The 16432-nt window shown below is 41.0% G+C and overlaps 1 protein-coding gene across 6 annotated transcripts in view; it reads right to left on the bottom strand.

The window, feature by feature from the left end:
* The window catches only part of ARFGEF3 (ARFGEF family member 3), a 124617-nt gene that overhangs the window by 45262 nt on the left and 62923 nt on the right, over window positions 1–16432 (bottom strand). For 3 of the 6 annotated variants that reach the window (XM_073337434.2, XM_073337439.2, XM_073337440.2), the window contains 6 exons: window positions 13303–13407; window positions 10246–10570; window positions 6643–6755; window positions 4876–5786; window positions 1661–1744; window positions 485–651 (listed from right to left, as the gene is read on the bottom strand). In XM_073337434.2, the coding sequence (XP_073193535.2) occupies window positions 485–651; window positions 1661–1744; window positions 4876–5786; window positions 6643–6755; window positions 10246–10570; window positions 13303–13407 (1705 nt within the window). The remainder of the gene's footprint in view (window positions 1–484; window positions 652–1660; window positions 1745–4875; window positions 5787–6642; window positions 6756–10245; window positions 10571–13302; window positions 13408–16432) is intronic. The other 3 variants (XM_073337435.2, XM_073337437.2, XM_073337438.2) reach the window with 3 other exon arrangements.

Below are 16432 nucleotides of genomic sequence, written 5' to 3'. Positions count from 1 at the left end.
CAAGTTCAGGCCTGGTGCAAGGGATGCACCCCTTAGAGACTTCAGTGGACATTCTGTAAGGATGAATTATAGTAATTGATAAAAAAACATATGGGAAATACTAATAATGTTCAACGATTAGTTTTGATAGTCACTGGAATCGAAATACTCTGACATTACTGTTAAGGACAGTTTCCCCCCTTCTGCCCCAAATTATGTCAACTAGAGCTAGGTTAATTTATTTTGGCCCAATAGTTTATTCATCAAAAAAATGCATTTGGGGTGTGTGTAACAAAAATGATTTGCAAATTTAGGTCAAATGTAGTGAATAGTTTATAGTAGCTTCATGATTTGAAAGTATCGGGTTAGTTTCTCTGCCTACTCTAAAATGGTTGAGAGGAAATGAACGTATTTCAGCTGCTCCAAATAAAATAAATACTGCATCATCAGCCACTCACAGGACTTTTTACTTCTCACCATGGTTTGTTCTATATTCCTCACTCACCAGCAACACAGGTGCTTGGGCAGGTTTCTTCCTGTAGTAGTCAGAGTTGGATAACTTCAGGTTGAGGAGAAGTGTGTAGTGTGAGACCATGTAGATACTGTCTGCATTCATCAGAGTCTGGAAGCTGAAATTGGGGTTCCCCTCAAATCCTGGTGAGAACATCATATCTAATGAAAAGGCAGAGTGAGCCCTCACACTTCAAATAGATTTTGCTCTGGAACAATCGTAACCTAATTCTAGTAAAAGACAGGCCTTTCAGTAGTAACGAATATATATTATATGTGTCTATCGTGAACATTTAATATAATCAATATTTTTCTCCATTCCCATCTCGCGTTTGATCCTGAATGGTGCTGAAGACTCTGATTCTAGACCAGCAAAGTCCTTAAGCATGTGTTTAATTTTAACCATATGACTAGTCCAAGACTTCAAAAGGTCATCTGACATGTTTAACGTTAAGCACATGATTAAATGGTTTGTGGAATCAGGAGCAAAGTGCTCAGCACCTTGCAGAATCAAGCCCCGTAACATCATCCACTCTTTGACCTAAAGTTAGAATTACAGGGAGAAATATTTGGTGCTAACCTCAAATTGTCAGCAAATGCTGGACAGCTCATGTAAGTAGCACAAAGAACTGCTTTTCAGTCGTGCAAAACATTCCCAACTCCACTTGACTTCAACAGAAGCTATGACTGCTCAGTACCTCTGAAAATCAGGTGTATTTAATGGCACGATCCCTTCTTCTCTGGCAGATATTAGACAGAACTATACATGTTCTTCCGGGTGAGTTAGTTGACTTATTGGTAGGAAAACATAAGTCAAGTAACTGGAATATTTATCTGAATCCTTGTTTTTGTTTTTAAACTATACATGGCCACAGTATTTTAGGGCCTTCACCTCTGTTGTTAAACTCCACTTATAGAATATTAATTGATTGATTGAGGGATAATGATCATCCTAGAGGAGTATATGATATGAAACAAGAAACAACTTCTGAGGTTGGTTAAATGTTTCAGCAAAGTTGAGTCATTTGATAACTACCCAGTGGTTTATTGCGAGAATACTCCTCCCACCATAAAGATCATGCCTGATTTTAGACAAGATTAAAAAAAAAATTCAATAAACCATAACATTAAAAAAAAACACACACAGAAAAAAAAATAATGATTTTCTTGCCTCGTGAGGGTTTGAAAGTTCTGTGCTGCTGCTTCCTTGGACTTTCCATTGACGTCACTTTGGGGGCGTGGATAAGGTGAATAACTGTTTGAGGGCGGATTTAGAAAGTGAATAATTGTTCATGGGTGGGTCTAAAAAATGAATAACTGTCTAAGGGAGTGGTGTGTGTGGAAAAGGAGTGATGGGACTGGACATGTATTGTGTCCACAAAGATTTCCATATTACTTGTGAGGGGGAGATTGTTTGATATTCCTGTGGTCACACCTGGCAGAAATCTTTATCTTGTCTTGTAATAGTCCCCTGTTTGGCAAAACACTTCACTATGCGCTTAACTTTAAGTCTATGAGTAGTCCCAGTGATTGCAATGGAACTACCCATGTGTTTAAAGTTAAGCGTGTGTTTAAGTGCTTTGGTGGATTGAGACTATGATAATAAAACTTGCAGCTACAATATATCGATTTGCTACTGAAGGTCAGCTTATAAAAGATACATAGATACATGAAAGAAGAATAAGGCATTGAAGAGATATTTTAAAGAAAATATGGACAATTATCTTAGCACAAAATTTTGCATATAAAATGCACACAAAATTGCACACCAAACCGATGTGCACAGTAACTGCAATTAAAAGTGCAATAATTTGCAAAATTGCAAATGAAAATGGCTAAGCATGCATGCAAATTAGGTATGCATTTGTGTGCCCAAAGTGTTTGAAAATCTGGCCCCCAGAGTTACTGATTCCTCTACAACATGGGAAAGTGGCAATTCCCTCACATACATTTAATGGACTGAGCAGATGCTCAGCCTCAAAAAGGAAACTAGCAGCTAATGTGTACGCCTGCATTCATGAACTATTTGCAAGGCATAAACACCATAAAACGCTGCCACTAACAGAATATGATAGATGACTGCTAACCATCCTGCTTGACACTGTTCCCTCTAAGCTGTGCGCGTGAGTGCGTGCACACAAATCCTAAACCCCGAGCACACGGCGAAACACCGGGCACACAGAAATCTGCACAGATGAAATTTTTTGCGCATATGGCTTCTCAAAAATTAGAGGGAACATTGCTGCTTGATTATCCAAACAAGGTCTCCTTTGATACAATTAACTCCTTGGTACCGTTCTGAAAATAGCTGTGTCTGCGTTTAAGGAATATTGGTTACTAATTTTAAATTATAAAAAGAGCTTCACCCATAACAAACTAACGCGTTATCTGGATGTGGACAACAATTCATTTAATTGTGTAGACAGGTCACAGAAGTCATACCACACAGATTTAATATTTTGCTTAAATCAAGATTGTGTGATGAGAGCTTTTTGCTAATCAAGTATTAAATTATACTGTATAAACAAGCACCCAACTTAGTACTATTAGTTTTTGTTGTTGCTGTTTTGATCCAGCAACAAATAGGGAAAGATTTTTCTGGGGGGAAAAAAAGATTAAAATTGCAATCATAAGATTTCCCAATGACATATTTCTGACTCTTACCTTTCTTGTATCTCTCTACCTGGCTGACTTTACATCTTTTTTTTTCAAATCTCATCTGAAAACACACCAGTACTACCTTCTCTATACCTCACAAATTCATGCTCTCAGCTGTTTTTCAATTCTATAATTGTATAAGTATTTTGGGACATAGCTGGTATGAAAGACACTATTATAAATAATACTGTATTGCATTGTTCCAGTGCAAAATAAAAAATATGAATGAAACAAAGCAGGTAGGATGGGGGTTCTCTGTGTAGAAACACTGATTTACTGAAAATTCACAAGTTAGCTTGTTAACATCCACACTTAATGGATTTAACTGTATGCAACTGTAGCTATCGGTCAGATCTTTTGCTTAGTAACGGGGTTCTTTACGGAAGCTAAGCTTTCCACCTGTGTCCTTCACAAAGAAAACAGCAACAGATCTTTTAAACACTGAATCATCAACTGAGACTTGCACACAGATGTTGGGAGGACACAACAACTTTCCTTGCTAATATGCAACCATGGAGCCATGAAAATATTAGGATACTTCTTCCCACATAAAAAACACTTGGGAGCTTTTTATGACTTGTTGAGTGGGTTTTTTTTTTTTTTTTAATTTGGCCAAATCAGACTAGAAATAAGGTGATTTTTTTTTTTTTAACAGTGAGAGTAATTAACCACCATGATAGCTTAGCTATGGGTGTGGTGGATTCTCCATGACTTGCAGTCTAAGTCAAGACCAGATATCTTTCTAAAAAAGAGATTCTATAGCTCAAACAGAAAGTATGGGCTTGATGCAGAAATTATTGGGTGAGGTTCTTTGGGCTAAGGATATATAATGCATCATTTCTGAGTTTGCGTGTGCAAGAGAGACTGACTGACTGAATGAATAAATAAATGAATGAAAAAGAGGACCAAGGGTAAAGGTCGTTGTGGTGAAATCAGTTAAGAAACAGAGAAATATATATTTTAATGAACATTTGTATGTTGGCTCATTGTCAGGATAAAGAAATCTCTTTACAAATAGATAATATTTATACTAGCCTAAAGTATATTTTCAACAGAAACTCAGCCTTCGCTTGGTCATCTTTTGTTTAATTTGCAAAGATCAAACTCCCAAAGATCCTCACCCTGAAAAGTTAAGTGTAACTATCTGACCTCTTCTAAAGCCCATGCCCTTGACTATTTTGCACTTGCTGTGGGATGAGAGTCTGTTTAGGTGACATATTGAGTAGTAATTGGAACAGATGCCCTTTTTAAAATTCACTACTGTGAGACCTTTGGTTTCTTCTTTGTGAGGTTTTGAATTGTTAATACTAATGCAGGTGCATTGCAAGCTATATTTAATCAGTTTTTAAAACAGGAGATGGGTTCATGCCCCTTTTATCCCTATTCAAAACTCTCCTTACTCAGAAGAGGTTGTTTTACCCCACTCTGCTCTTTTGATGTACAGTACAATATAACAGGAAACTTAGCTACCACATCAACGTTTACCTCCTCCCTTTATTGATTTAGGACCCATCTATTAAAAATCAATGGAAAGACTCCCACTGACTTCATTAAATTTTGGATAATTTTGTTTCACTCCAAAGAAAAATAGTTTGTTTAAAGGAACATTTATATGCTTGGTACACCATCAGCCTGCCTATTCTAGAAGTGTTTTATGATTGCTTATTAGAAGAGAGTCTCTTCAAACATACTGCATGTTGATTGCATAGTAAATATCTGCTTTCAAACCTGAGCAGAAGGTCGATGAAAAATTCTGGAGCGCTGAATCCACCTCCTCTATACTATGGAGTGTTATAAGCCGAGGAAGAAGGGCTTCAAGGGACTGTACAAACAGCTGGGCACTGTGCTGGTCTGCTTCTTGGTTCTTCAATAATTTCAAAGAGAGAGCAGCAGTACGCAAGGACCTATGACCTGGACAGTCCCTTGGGGTCTGCTCTTCGTCAGCCAGGGAACAGTTATCAGACCCTATATCGGAGACATCTGACCTCCCAGAGTCTTTCTCTGCTGCCATGGAATATTGATCACACGAGTCAAATTCAGTCCTTGAAATATCTTGGTCATCAACGCTGAAGTTACTTTCACTATATCTGGATCCATAGGACCGTGTCCTGCAATCAACCGACAGGAAATTAGTTATATCTGGATAAACAATGGTGTGACTCCTTTGAACCACATCTGGCTGCTCTGTTGTTTCCAACTCTGGCTCTTTACACTCAATCTCTTTAAAGTCTTGGCCAGCTGGAGACTGCAGAGAGTTTTTTTGATCTTCAGGATTATCCTCCGGAGTAGTCTGCCCCATATCTCCCTCCAAAGTGGTTTGACCAGTATCTGTGGTAACACTAATGCTAATGTCAGGACTCTTCTCATTTCTCGATTCCCAGGAGGTACGTTCCGATGACAGGATGCGCCTTTGCCACCTAAAGTCAGCATCGTTGATCTCCATGGAGTCTCGGCTTGTCTCAGCCCCATCCCTCAATTCTTCCAGGCGTCGGAGTAGCAGGTGGACCTGTTCCTCATTAAGGCCTTTCCCTTGGCTTAGTTCATCTAATGCTCCGAGCAGGGCACAGACACAAGAAATGGAGGCATAACATGCTTCAATACCACCTTTTATGCAAGCTTCAGTCATCCCATCCATGATACTATAATTTCAAAATAAAAAAATAAATGAAGTTTATTCTAGTTGATTAACCAGATTCCCAGAATAAACTGATATTGCTAACATACATAATGAATTTTCATAATAAGCAGAAAAATAGGACAGTGGAATAGTCCTGCTCAAGACTGTTCATGGCAAATCACCACTTTGATGTTCCTTTAAAGGTGACCTTGAATTTAAAAATATATAAATAAATACTAAAAAGTTAATATCCCCAAATAATGAACTTCAATTTTAAAATGGCAAATCAAGAGATCTAAAACTAAAATTATGTAAAGTGAATCTCTATTTTTAAAAGCACCCATACAAAACGATACCTTCTAACACAACAGATCTGCTCTTCTTGTGTATTCAGAGCTACAATGGCCTGTTGTAGGCCCTGATCCTGCAACACTTATGTATGTGCTTAACTTTAATTTTGTGAGCAGCCCCATTAACATCTAATGGAACTACTCATGCTTAAAGTTAAGCATGTGCATTTTTTTTTCAGGGTCAGGACCTAATGGCCAGATTTTCAAAGGGATTTAGGTGGATTTAGGATTTTAGTGGAGTTAGGTCCTAACGTGCTTTGGTGTTTTAAAAAATTCCACTAGGTGACTATCTGTATCTTTAGTTACATAAACACCTTTGGAAATCTGGTCCTACGAAACTAATTTTTACTACATTTTATTCCTCCTCCATTTTCACAGCTCTGTTCCTCCCTAGTTAGAAATGCTAGTGAAGTTTACATGGTTCTCATTTGTGTACGTTCATGGTAGGGTGGTTTTTCAGTAGCTACTCAACTGTCGCAAGTGTGTACACCTAAAAGAGAAGATGCTAAAGAAGGAAATAAAGCATACAGTTTGAGAAGATCCAGATGGGACTTCCTTTTCGAGATTGATCTCTTTCTGGATTCTGATTCAGAGGAGCAGGGTCCTGCCAAATCACGGAGCCGTTGTGGACTACCTAGTATCTAAAAGAAAAGAAAATCCAAGTTACCCAAGGGTTATCTAAACAGTATGCTGCTCAAATAAATGAGTCTTTGTTCTATAGAGTAATCCGGATCAAGGAGGAGCTGAGCTATTAATGCTGTCAAAGGACGGGTCACATCAAAGAAAAATATATCTTATTTCATTTATTAAGGCTACATTTCTTTCTCTCTTTTCTTTTTAAACAAAGAGGAAGACATGGGGAAACTGCATACATTCAACTATGAATCAAATACAGAATGCTTTACAATGCTTTAAAAATACTGACATTTCACATTTCATTTTGTACTTTTGTATAGACAAAAAGTAAATGCAGAGAAACTGCATAGGAGACAATTCAAAGATTAATCATAAAGCAAACATCTTTGACAGTATAACAGATTGAGGATCCTGCACAGGGAGCGCAAGATTTGGGGGGTTGGGGGGTACGGGAGGAGATCTTCTGCCGAGTCACCTAGTTGTTAGGTGCTAGGATCTTCCATAAAAAAGCAGAATTTCTGCTGATTCATAGTGGTAGCTGGTGGCTCTTGTTAACTCCAATCAGGAGATAAAAGTGGAGGTAGTGTGCCTCTCTGGGGAGAGGGAACAAGAGGATGGGACACGTGTCAGACCTGAAGAACCCTGTTACAGGTTGACTGGGCCCTTTAAGGAGATTTGGTCCATTACCTAGGGTGGGGCTGGTAAAGAAAATCTGCCTAGGAAAGGGAGCTAATGAACACTTGGGGAGGTGATTGACCTAATTTGGTACATCTGGAGAGGGTGTGGTAGGCTGACAGAGGAAGTTAAAACAGGGAGTTGAGGGTAGTCAAGGAGAGATGGTCCTAGGGAGGAGAAGTAGCTGTCTAGAGCCAGAAATAAGGGGATTTTGGAAAGCCACAGGGATGGATTAGTTCCTGGGAAGGAGCAACACTCAAGGGTGGTGGCCCTGTGAGTCAGTGTCCTGAGAATAGAATGAAGGAACAAGAGGAACAGGAAGGAAGACTGAAGTCATAAGGCCGCAGGGGTGAGAGAGTTTATGATATTCTTTGTTTGTCATCCTTCGGTGTAGAGACCGTGACTGAAGAGACATGCCTCTACCCCTCCAAGAGGGGCGGAATATGATTGAGTGGAGAATTTGTGAGTTATAATCAATAATGGGCATTATTTGGGCTTCTAGGGAACCCGGTCAGAGGGCCATCCGAAAGGCCACAAGGAGGTGTTTGGGAATGGTGAGCCTGTTATAAAATCTTAACAATAATTCAAAGCCCCAGGAAAAGCTTAGGTTGAGGTTTACATTTTGTTATTTAAATCACAAAGAAAAGCAAACACACAGAACGGCAATGAGTTGAAGACTAACCTAGTGACTGTGTATGTTCTGTTTAGAAAGACTTCACTCCTACACAACCTGTTTTTTGTGTGCTTAAGCTATAAAGGTGCCCTCAGGGTGAAATGTATTATATTGTTTTTAACTATAATGTAGGTAGAGACTGTTGTTATGCAACAGGTGAAGGAGACTGTAAAGTAAAGAGCAAAGTGCAATTCCAGCAAAGGTGCTCCATGGAGTTAAACAACAGCTCAAAGAAGCTCCATGGAAGTTTTTTGATTCTTGGTGGCTCTCCCAGTTATTAGGAAGAGACAGGTAATAGTAATGCGGGATTCGATCATTAGAAATACAGATAGCTGGGTTTATGATGATCAGGAGAATGGCATGGTGAATTGCGTGCTGGATGCGATGGTTGTGGGTCTCTTGAGACATCTAGACAGGCTTATGTGCAGTATTGGGGAGGAGCCAGAGGTTGTGGTACACATAGGTACAAATGACATAGGGAAAGGTAGGAGAGACGTCCTGGAGCCCAAATTGAGGCTGCTAGGTAAGAGATTGATGTCCAGGACTGCCATGGTAGCATTCTCTGAAACGCTTCCTGTTCCATCCACTGGGCCAGTTAGACAGGCAGAACTGCAGGGTCTCAACGCATGGATGAGACGATGGTGTATGGAGGAGGGGTTTAGGTTTATTAGGAACTGGGGAACCTTTATGGGAAAGGAGGAGTCTATCCAGGAAGGATGGGCTCCACGTCAACCAAAATGGAACTAGATTACTGGCATGTAAAATTAAAACGGTCATAGAGAAGTTTTTAAGCTAAGGGCTAGGGAAAACTGCCAGGTGTGGAGGAGTACATGATCCAGACAGAGACATCTCTTAAGGGAAGATCTATTAACGGGGATTCTCTAGAAAAGAGAAGAGGATAGAAGTTGATAAAGAAGAGAACAGTCAAATGAAAAAGAGTACCATTCAGTTATATCACAAAATGGCAGCTAAATAGTGACAAATGTTATAAGTGCTTGTATACAAATGCTAAAAGTCTAAATACTAAGATGGGTGAACTTAAGTGCCTGGTATTAAATGAGGATATTGATATAGTAGGCATCACAATAACTTGGTGGAATAATGATAATCAATGGGACACAGTAATACCACGGTACAAAGTATATAGGAATGACAGAGTAGGTCATGCTGGTGGGGGAGTGGCACTATATGTGAAAGAAAACATAGAATCAAGTACAGTAAAAATCTTAAATTAATCAAACTGTATCATATAATCTCTATGGATAGTACTTCTATGATTGAATAATAAGGATATAGCAGTAGAAATATACTACCGACCACCCGACCAGGATGGTGAAAATGCTCTGGGAGATGAGAGAGGATACAAAAATAGAAAGTACAATAATAATGGGGGATTTCAACCATCCTCATATTGACTGGGTATGTGTCACGTCAGGAGAAGATGCAGATATAAAATGTCTAGACTCTGTAAATGATTGCTTCTTGGAGCAGCTAGTCCTGGAACCCCCAAGGGGAGAGCACTCAGTTAGATGGACCATTGGTCTGACCCAGAATGGCCATTCTTATGTTCCTGTTCTAGTGTCTATGGTCCTGAGATGCTTTCCAGAGTGGTTAGAGAAATGACTGGAGTTGGCATAGCTCTGCAAGAAGCTGATAGCTACCTCGTAGCTTTCCTATTGCACCTCAAAAACCTGGCACTGAATCAAAAGATATATCCATCTTGGCTTTCTGAATATTACAGTGCCAGGCTGACTGCCTCTTTTTAGCAAGAGAAGAGAGTGGAAAAAGATGCCAGAGAACTTGGGAACAGAATCATTTTACTTGCTATCACCCAGCAGGGCTGTCATGCTTCAGTCATAAGACCTGCTCCCAACAGAGTAATACAGCACAAAAAATTCCAGTGTTGCCAAGGCAGCTGGTAGGATTTGAGGCAAATATGATCAGAAAGGAGTATTAAGTGTTGGTCAGCCTAAATACATTTGGCAAAGTAGCCTTGACGGTAACAGCTCTGATCAGAGAGGATTATTTTTATGTCCACATGGCTCTCTCATATACTGGACGTCTACACACTCCTCACTATAATTTAACAATTAGCAAGTGTTTACTTCCACTGCACTTTGTTTGAATTCATGTCTCAATTTTCTTACCTCTTTCATGATCTTGATGGCCTCCACTCGGTGCTGGGGTGGGGGATACAGTAGCATACGGTGATAGAGTGACTGGAGCACAGGTTTCATGGATTCTACTGACCCAACCAATCGAACCAGTTCTGCTGCAATGTAATATATGGTCCGAGCAACAGGGCCACTGAGGGCGGGTGCTGTGGAGGAGCAACCTGACCCTCGGCCATGATCAGCGACCCCTGAGGAGGGTGAATCGGCCTCGAGACAGATGCTACTGTGGGCAGAGGTGATTGTTTTGTCATGGATTGGATTTCCCAGGATAACTACAAGGGCTGGACACAATTGCTTCCTGGGGAAAGAGAAAAAGGAACAGGTGGAAATAGGAAAAATAAAATCTCCCAGAAACAACTTTACAATAGCCTACAACCCTTTTCAACCCCTACACCTCAACTCTCCTGTATCTCTGGAGCTGTTTTGCATGCAGGTTTTGTTGTTTTTTCAGGGACCACATGACAACGAAAGCTAGGGACATACAGACTTTGTAAAGGAGTTTTGAAATCCATCACACTTTACTCACAGACAAAACCTGCATGCGAAACCCTCTCTGCGTCCTCACCACTCTGAGCCCTTTGGGTTTTGGTCAGTCCTCTCATGGTCTGATCTCCCACTGAAACAGCTGTTAAAAGAGCCTTTCTTTGATAAAATTCTAGCCCCCCCTCCATCAGGTGACTCTCCTCTGTGGCTCCAAATCCCACATCAGGTGATCCATTATTTGGTTACGAGAGAGAGCCTCTATCCAGCCCCAGCCACCTTAAGGGCACATGGGATCCAGGGAGAACTCGTCCAGGATTATAAAGACTTGGTAAAGACTTTTAGCCCAGTGCCAGCCAAGGCTGGATTCAAACCAGTGACCCAGAACGAAAGCGACTGTATGTATCCCATTGCCATTCAAGTCCCTTCTAATGACTGTTTTTAAATAATCACAGAGAATTAATAGCTTAAAGCAACATATTTATGCTACTTTCTTAAATCTCTGATCCAAACCTATTACACAATATAGATACAGCACACAATGGGAAGGGCCATTTGACGCTACTTGATGTAATTAGGTGCCAGACTGCCACACCGTAAGCATGTATCATATTTTTCAGCACCAGATATGGTATATTTTTCTGAGACACACTGGTTATTCCCATCCCCAGCCTCTCTCGAAGGACTCACTTCTTTGCAATCCATCACAGCCATCGTACTAAAAGTGTTGCCTTCTAGCCCTCAGTACCAGGTGCACATAAATACTGCACATATCTGTAATGGGGAGGATTATCTACCCTCTACTGTCTTCTTTCTCTAGCTGACTGTTTTCAGAGTAGCAGCCGTGTTAGTCTGTATCTGCAAAAAGAACAGGAATACTTGTGGCACCTTAGAGACTAACAAATTAAGAAGCTCTACACTCTTGCTGTCCAATCTTTTCAGCCTGAGGGCCAAAAGGAGTAAAGGAGCAGAAACCACAAGCAAGCCCCCAGCTGGGGATTCCCCTAGGGTGAGAAAGTCCCCTATGGGCATAGAGCTAGTACAGCTGACTCCTGTGCCTCTCTCTCTTCACCGTCTGGCACAGAGGGCATGTCGGGGGTGCAGAGGACATGCACTCTGGCTATTCCCAGCTGGCACATGGTCCCTGATGGACCATACAGCAGCCGGGACAAGTTAGCGTAGTCATCAGCCGGCTTTAACCTGTGACAGGACTGGGGCAGAGAATCAGGAAGCTGTAACCAGTTGTAGGTTCTCAGCTCCTTCTCCCCTCTCCTGGGTTTGTATGTGTGCATGCGTGTGCTAGGCGCTCTCTTAGGCTTGTACAGCACCAGGAAAGCTCCCACCCTGCTCATGGCAGGGCTCCAGCACTCAAGTGAGCAGGCAATGGAGTAGCCAGAAGTACTCTGTCCTTCCAACCCTGTGATGCAGTAGGTGGTCCTCAGGGTAGCCGTTGAACATCTGCATTGGGGAAGCGACAGCTGCTATTTAGAACTTCCCTGGCTCTTGCCAGAGCCGTGCCTAGGGCTGCAGAAGAAGTGGTGGAAGGGAGCTGGAAAAGCCACGCCCCTACCTTTTCCCCACAGAGGTGGGTTTGATTCAAACACTTCTATTTAAAAATCACAGGGTGCAGTAAGCTCATGGAACACATTTTCAATTCACAAGCACATACACATTTGCTTCTCAACACGGTCATCCTCAAGGGAGATTCAGAGCCTGGCAGGCCACAGGTGGGACATGGCTGCGCTTCGCAGACTCTGGTAGACTTTGTGTTAATTACACTTTTCCCTTATTTCTAACACCATTCTTGGGAGCCAAACATCTAAATAGTATAGAGGGGCATTGCCCCAGTCGGAAAGTGGGGTAAGGGTTAGTTCAGCTGATCTGAGCAGGTGGCATACCGTATAGTAAAATAGTTAATGGCCTGAAATTGAAAAGAGGGGACCTTGCAGTAAGGCCCATTAGACAGGGGAATAACTTGATAAAATGGATCTCGGTGGTATCAACCTGGAGGCTTCAAGAATATACTAGACTTGGATTTTTAGGCCAGAAGGGACAATTAGGATCATCTAATCTGCCCTCCTGCATAGCACAGGTCAGTAACTCAGTTAGTGTTGCAAATGATTATTCCCTATTACATAAGTACCACTCCTGAGCCCAGTCGCTTCCGGTCGAATTTAAATAAAACTTGTATGTGGAGTGCAGAGTTCAATCCTGCACTGTTGCAAAAAGATACACAAAGTGATCAATGAATTCCTGTCAAGGCCTAAATAACTGGGATTCCATGATAATGATGAGATTTACTATAGGGTCTCCTATAGCTGGGACCCAGTGCTCAGCAACCTGTATTACCCAACAAAGTGTTAATGATGAGCTTTCCAGTGAGGGCTGGGCATGGCTTCTATAATGTCAAATCTGGTGCATGTGTGTGTGTGTGTGTGGGGGGGGTGTTATGTTTGCTCAGGTGGTCCCCAACCCCCCCCCAAACATTTAATTGGTGGAAATCTAAACTCCAGTTCTCTTCATAGGAAGGTGCAAAACATGTGTACTCACCAAATAAGGTCAGTGAATCCTCTGTGATTGTGCATGCTGGGAGAGGAACTATTTAGCATTGAGAGAATACATTCCAGGTAGAGAAGCTGCAGTTGCTGATTTTCACTGACAAACAGAAACAAAGAATGTTCAAAAACAATGAAAACAAATATTTTTAAGACTTTATCATCATCATTATTATTATTCTGTTTGGAGAACTGCATTAGTTCACCTGCATGTTATTCTGTAATTTATAGCAGTGTTATTTTGCATCTGCCTGAAAATGGTATGGATTTCAAATGTGTGATCCTCTTTAGCATCCCATTTGCTTTGCACTTAATGACATTCAGTAAAAGCAGGCAGTAGAGAAAACAACAGGTTGATTAGCTCGTCCCATTTCACGACGAGGAAATGAGGAATAAAAGTCCTCTAAAAAAAAAAAAGAAAAGAAAAAGTAGACAGAAGACAGATGCCATTATCTAAATTTGACTTAATACAGAAGAAGACGGGATTTTTGCACAAATGAATAGAAACCTCTTCAAACCCCAATAGAGTTGTTACAGTCTCTTTATGCAACCTGAGAACACTCAGCAGCTGCCTAACATTCTTATTATTACACAGATATTTTATCATTCTCTGCTTCTCCCCCTCTTCACTCGTTTTTGCTGTCATCCTTTTCTGTTCTTCTGATGACAGAAATCATGGCAAAGAACGCAAAATAAGGAAAGCTAGACTTTGGCGTCAGTGTGACTTTTGGGGTCAATGTGACTTTTGGGGATCTAGTTCTCAACTTCTCAAACTGTGGGTCAGGACCACAAAGTGGGTCACAACCCCATTTTAATGGAGTCACCACAGCTGGCGTTAGACTTGCTAGGGCCCAGAGCTGAAGCCCGAACCCCATCGTCCGGGGCTGGCTTCAGCTTCAGTCCTGGGCAGCAGGGCTTGGGCACAGGCTTAGGCTTCAGCCCTGGGCAGCGGGGCTTGGGCTACAGGCCCTCCTCCGCCCAGGGCTGAAGTCCTTGGGCTTTGGCTCTGGCTCCCCCCTGCCCTGGGCAGCGGGGCTCGGGCTTCAGCTTTGGTCCCCACCGGGGCGGAGGGGCTCAGGCTTCATTCCCCCCTCATGGAGTCCTGTAGTAACTTTTGTTGTCAGAAGGGGGTTGCGATTCAATGAAGTTTGAGAACTCCTGGTTAGTCAGCTACAATCTTAATACCAAGATGAGTCCCAAGAAAAGTATATGGAAGGATCTGTGGACACCACAAACAGAATATGTTCTTATGCATATTTTGAGAATTAACTGCAAGGTACAAACAATAGGTAGGTTTAAAGTTGCTTCACCATGTAAAGAATTTTTTCCCATTAGGATTAACATTCTGTTTTTCACTCAGCAAGTCAGGGAGCTTTCCATTCCTTTTGGAGTATTGTTTTTGATAAGGTGAGGGCTATGAAACCATATTTTCTGAGGTACAAACAAAAAGTAGGCAAAGCTATAGAGACTGGACTCCTCTTGATCCATCATCTTTGCTTCTTCCTGGTTCTTTTGATGAATATATTTTGTGTGGCTTGCCAAATGAATTATCCTTAAGTAGAAAAGATATGTCTTTCATATGTCTGTTGGCCAACAATTTGAAGCTTGAGGGTGTAAAACTAGATACCTAAATCCATATTATGGATGGTTTGAAAATGATGGCCTACTTTCTTTGCAAGTGTTTCATAAAGATATGGACTGCCATATAAGAAATGGATCATTCCCACATTACTTCATATGAGAGTCATATAAATCCAATATATACAGAACATGTTACTTATGGCATTCATGGATTTTTGATCCACATAGATACCCTTGCCTCTGAATTCTTTCCAAGGTCTATTTATTACAAAAACATCTCCCCACCAGGATGAAGTTGATCTGCAGTAAGCAAATAGCCTGTATTGCTGTATACCTCAGTGATGCTCATCTGCTAATAACCCTGCTAGAGCAGGTTTAATTGTTTCAGGGCCCCGGGAACCATAATGACTAGAATGCATCTCCCTTAACCCCTCTTTCATCACCTCCGCCTCACCTCCCTCAGAAGCAAATACCAATATGCTTGAAATTAAGAGCAATGTTTTAAAGTAATCATCAGGCTAGGAGATTAGAGCAGACAGTTTAATAACCCAAAGCCTCACCTTAGTGACCCAAAGGCTGCACAGGGTGAATCTCTCTGACAGGTTGTTTCTGAGGAGAAACCACCATTGGCTGAAAGGAAGAACAGCTTTCTACTCCCAGCCTCCCACATAATTACTTCAGTAAGTTTTTTTAATAAGCCAGCTGCATTTGTTTTCCTCCAGAACTAATTAGAATCCTTCATTATGTTTCTCTGTTAATTAAAAGACCCACTTAAGAAAATAGGTACAGAATTACCAGTTAGTGCTTCTGTGCTACCTGGATATATTACTGCAGTAAATCATGGTTCATTGACCATATTTTAGGTTCTATTAATCTCTTTAAGGCATATTGTAGACAAGCACAAAATCTGCTCTAATTCAGTGCAGTCTCCTGGGGAGCTGGAATTGCAGATAAAGGAAAGAAAGATCCTTTGTGAAGTTTATTTATTTTCAAGGCAACAGTTTTTAGGAGAGATCCTGTTAAGTAGTTTAGTTTTGGTATTACACCCCCAGTGATTTGAAATGGTTATATTTTTGTGGACAATGCCTATCAGATGACATTAATAAAAAATAATTAGCACACAGACAAAACTCCAGTTTGTTGCAGAGGGTGAAGTGCCTAGGACAACTGAAAACAACATTATTTTTGTGCACACAATTTTGCAAACCTAAACTATCGCCCCCTAAATGTGCATGCAGCCCCCCTCTTCAAGTGATTTCCAGAACATCCAGGGAAATTGTGTGTGTTTCCTACTGCTCACACTGATCAATGCCTCTTTGCTCATTAACAAACTTGTCCACTCCAATTTGTGCTTTAATTTTGTACCATGTAAAACAGCTTCTAACAGCTCCTTTTTCCTTTTCACTGAAGCCATAGTCTTTTGTAACCAAGCAGAAGTGCAGTAGCAAGAGAGAGCTTAGTTTTAATGATATGGAGGCAGTGTTGTTAATTAAAAATAACTTTTTCCCCTTCAAATTTTCACCAAGATTTTAGTTTGTCATAGT

This window comes from Lepidochelys kempii, chromosome 3 (genome assembly GCF_965140285.1).
Source record: "Lepidochelys kempii isolate rLepKem1 chromosome 3, rLepKem1.hap1, whole genome shotgun sequence".
Classification (NCBI taxonomy): Eukaryota; Metazoa; Chordata; order Testudines; family Cheloniidae; genus Lepidochelys; species Lepidochelys kempii.
The sequence above is the reverse complement of the archived record's forward strand: the minus strand, read 5'-3'. Positions and strand labels throughout refer to the sequence as shown.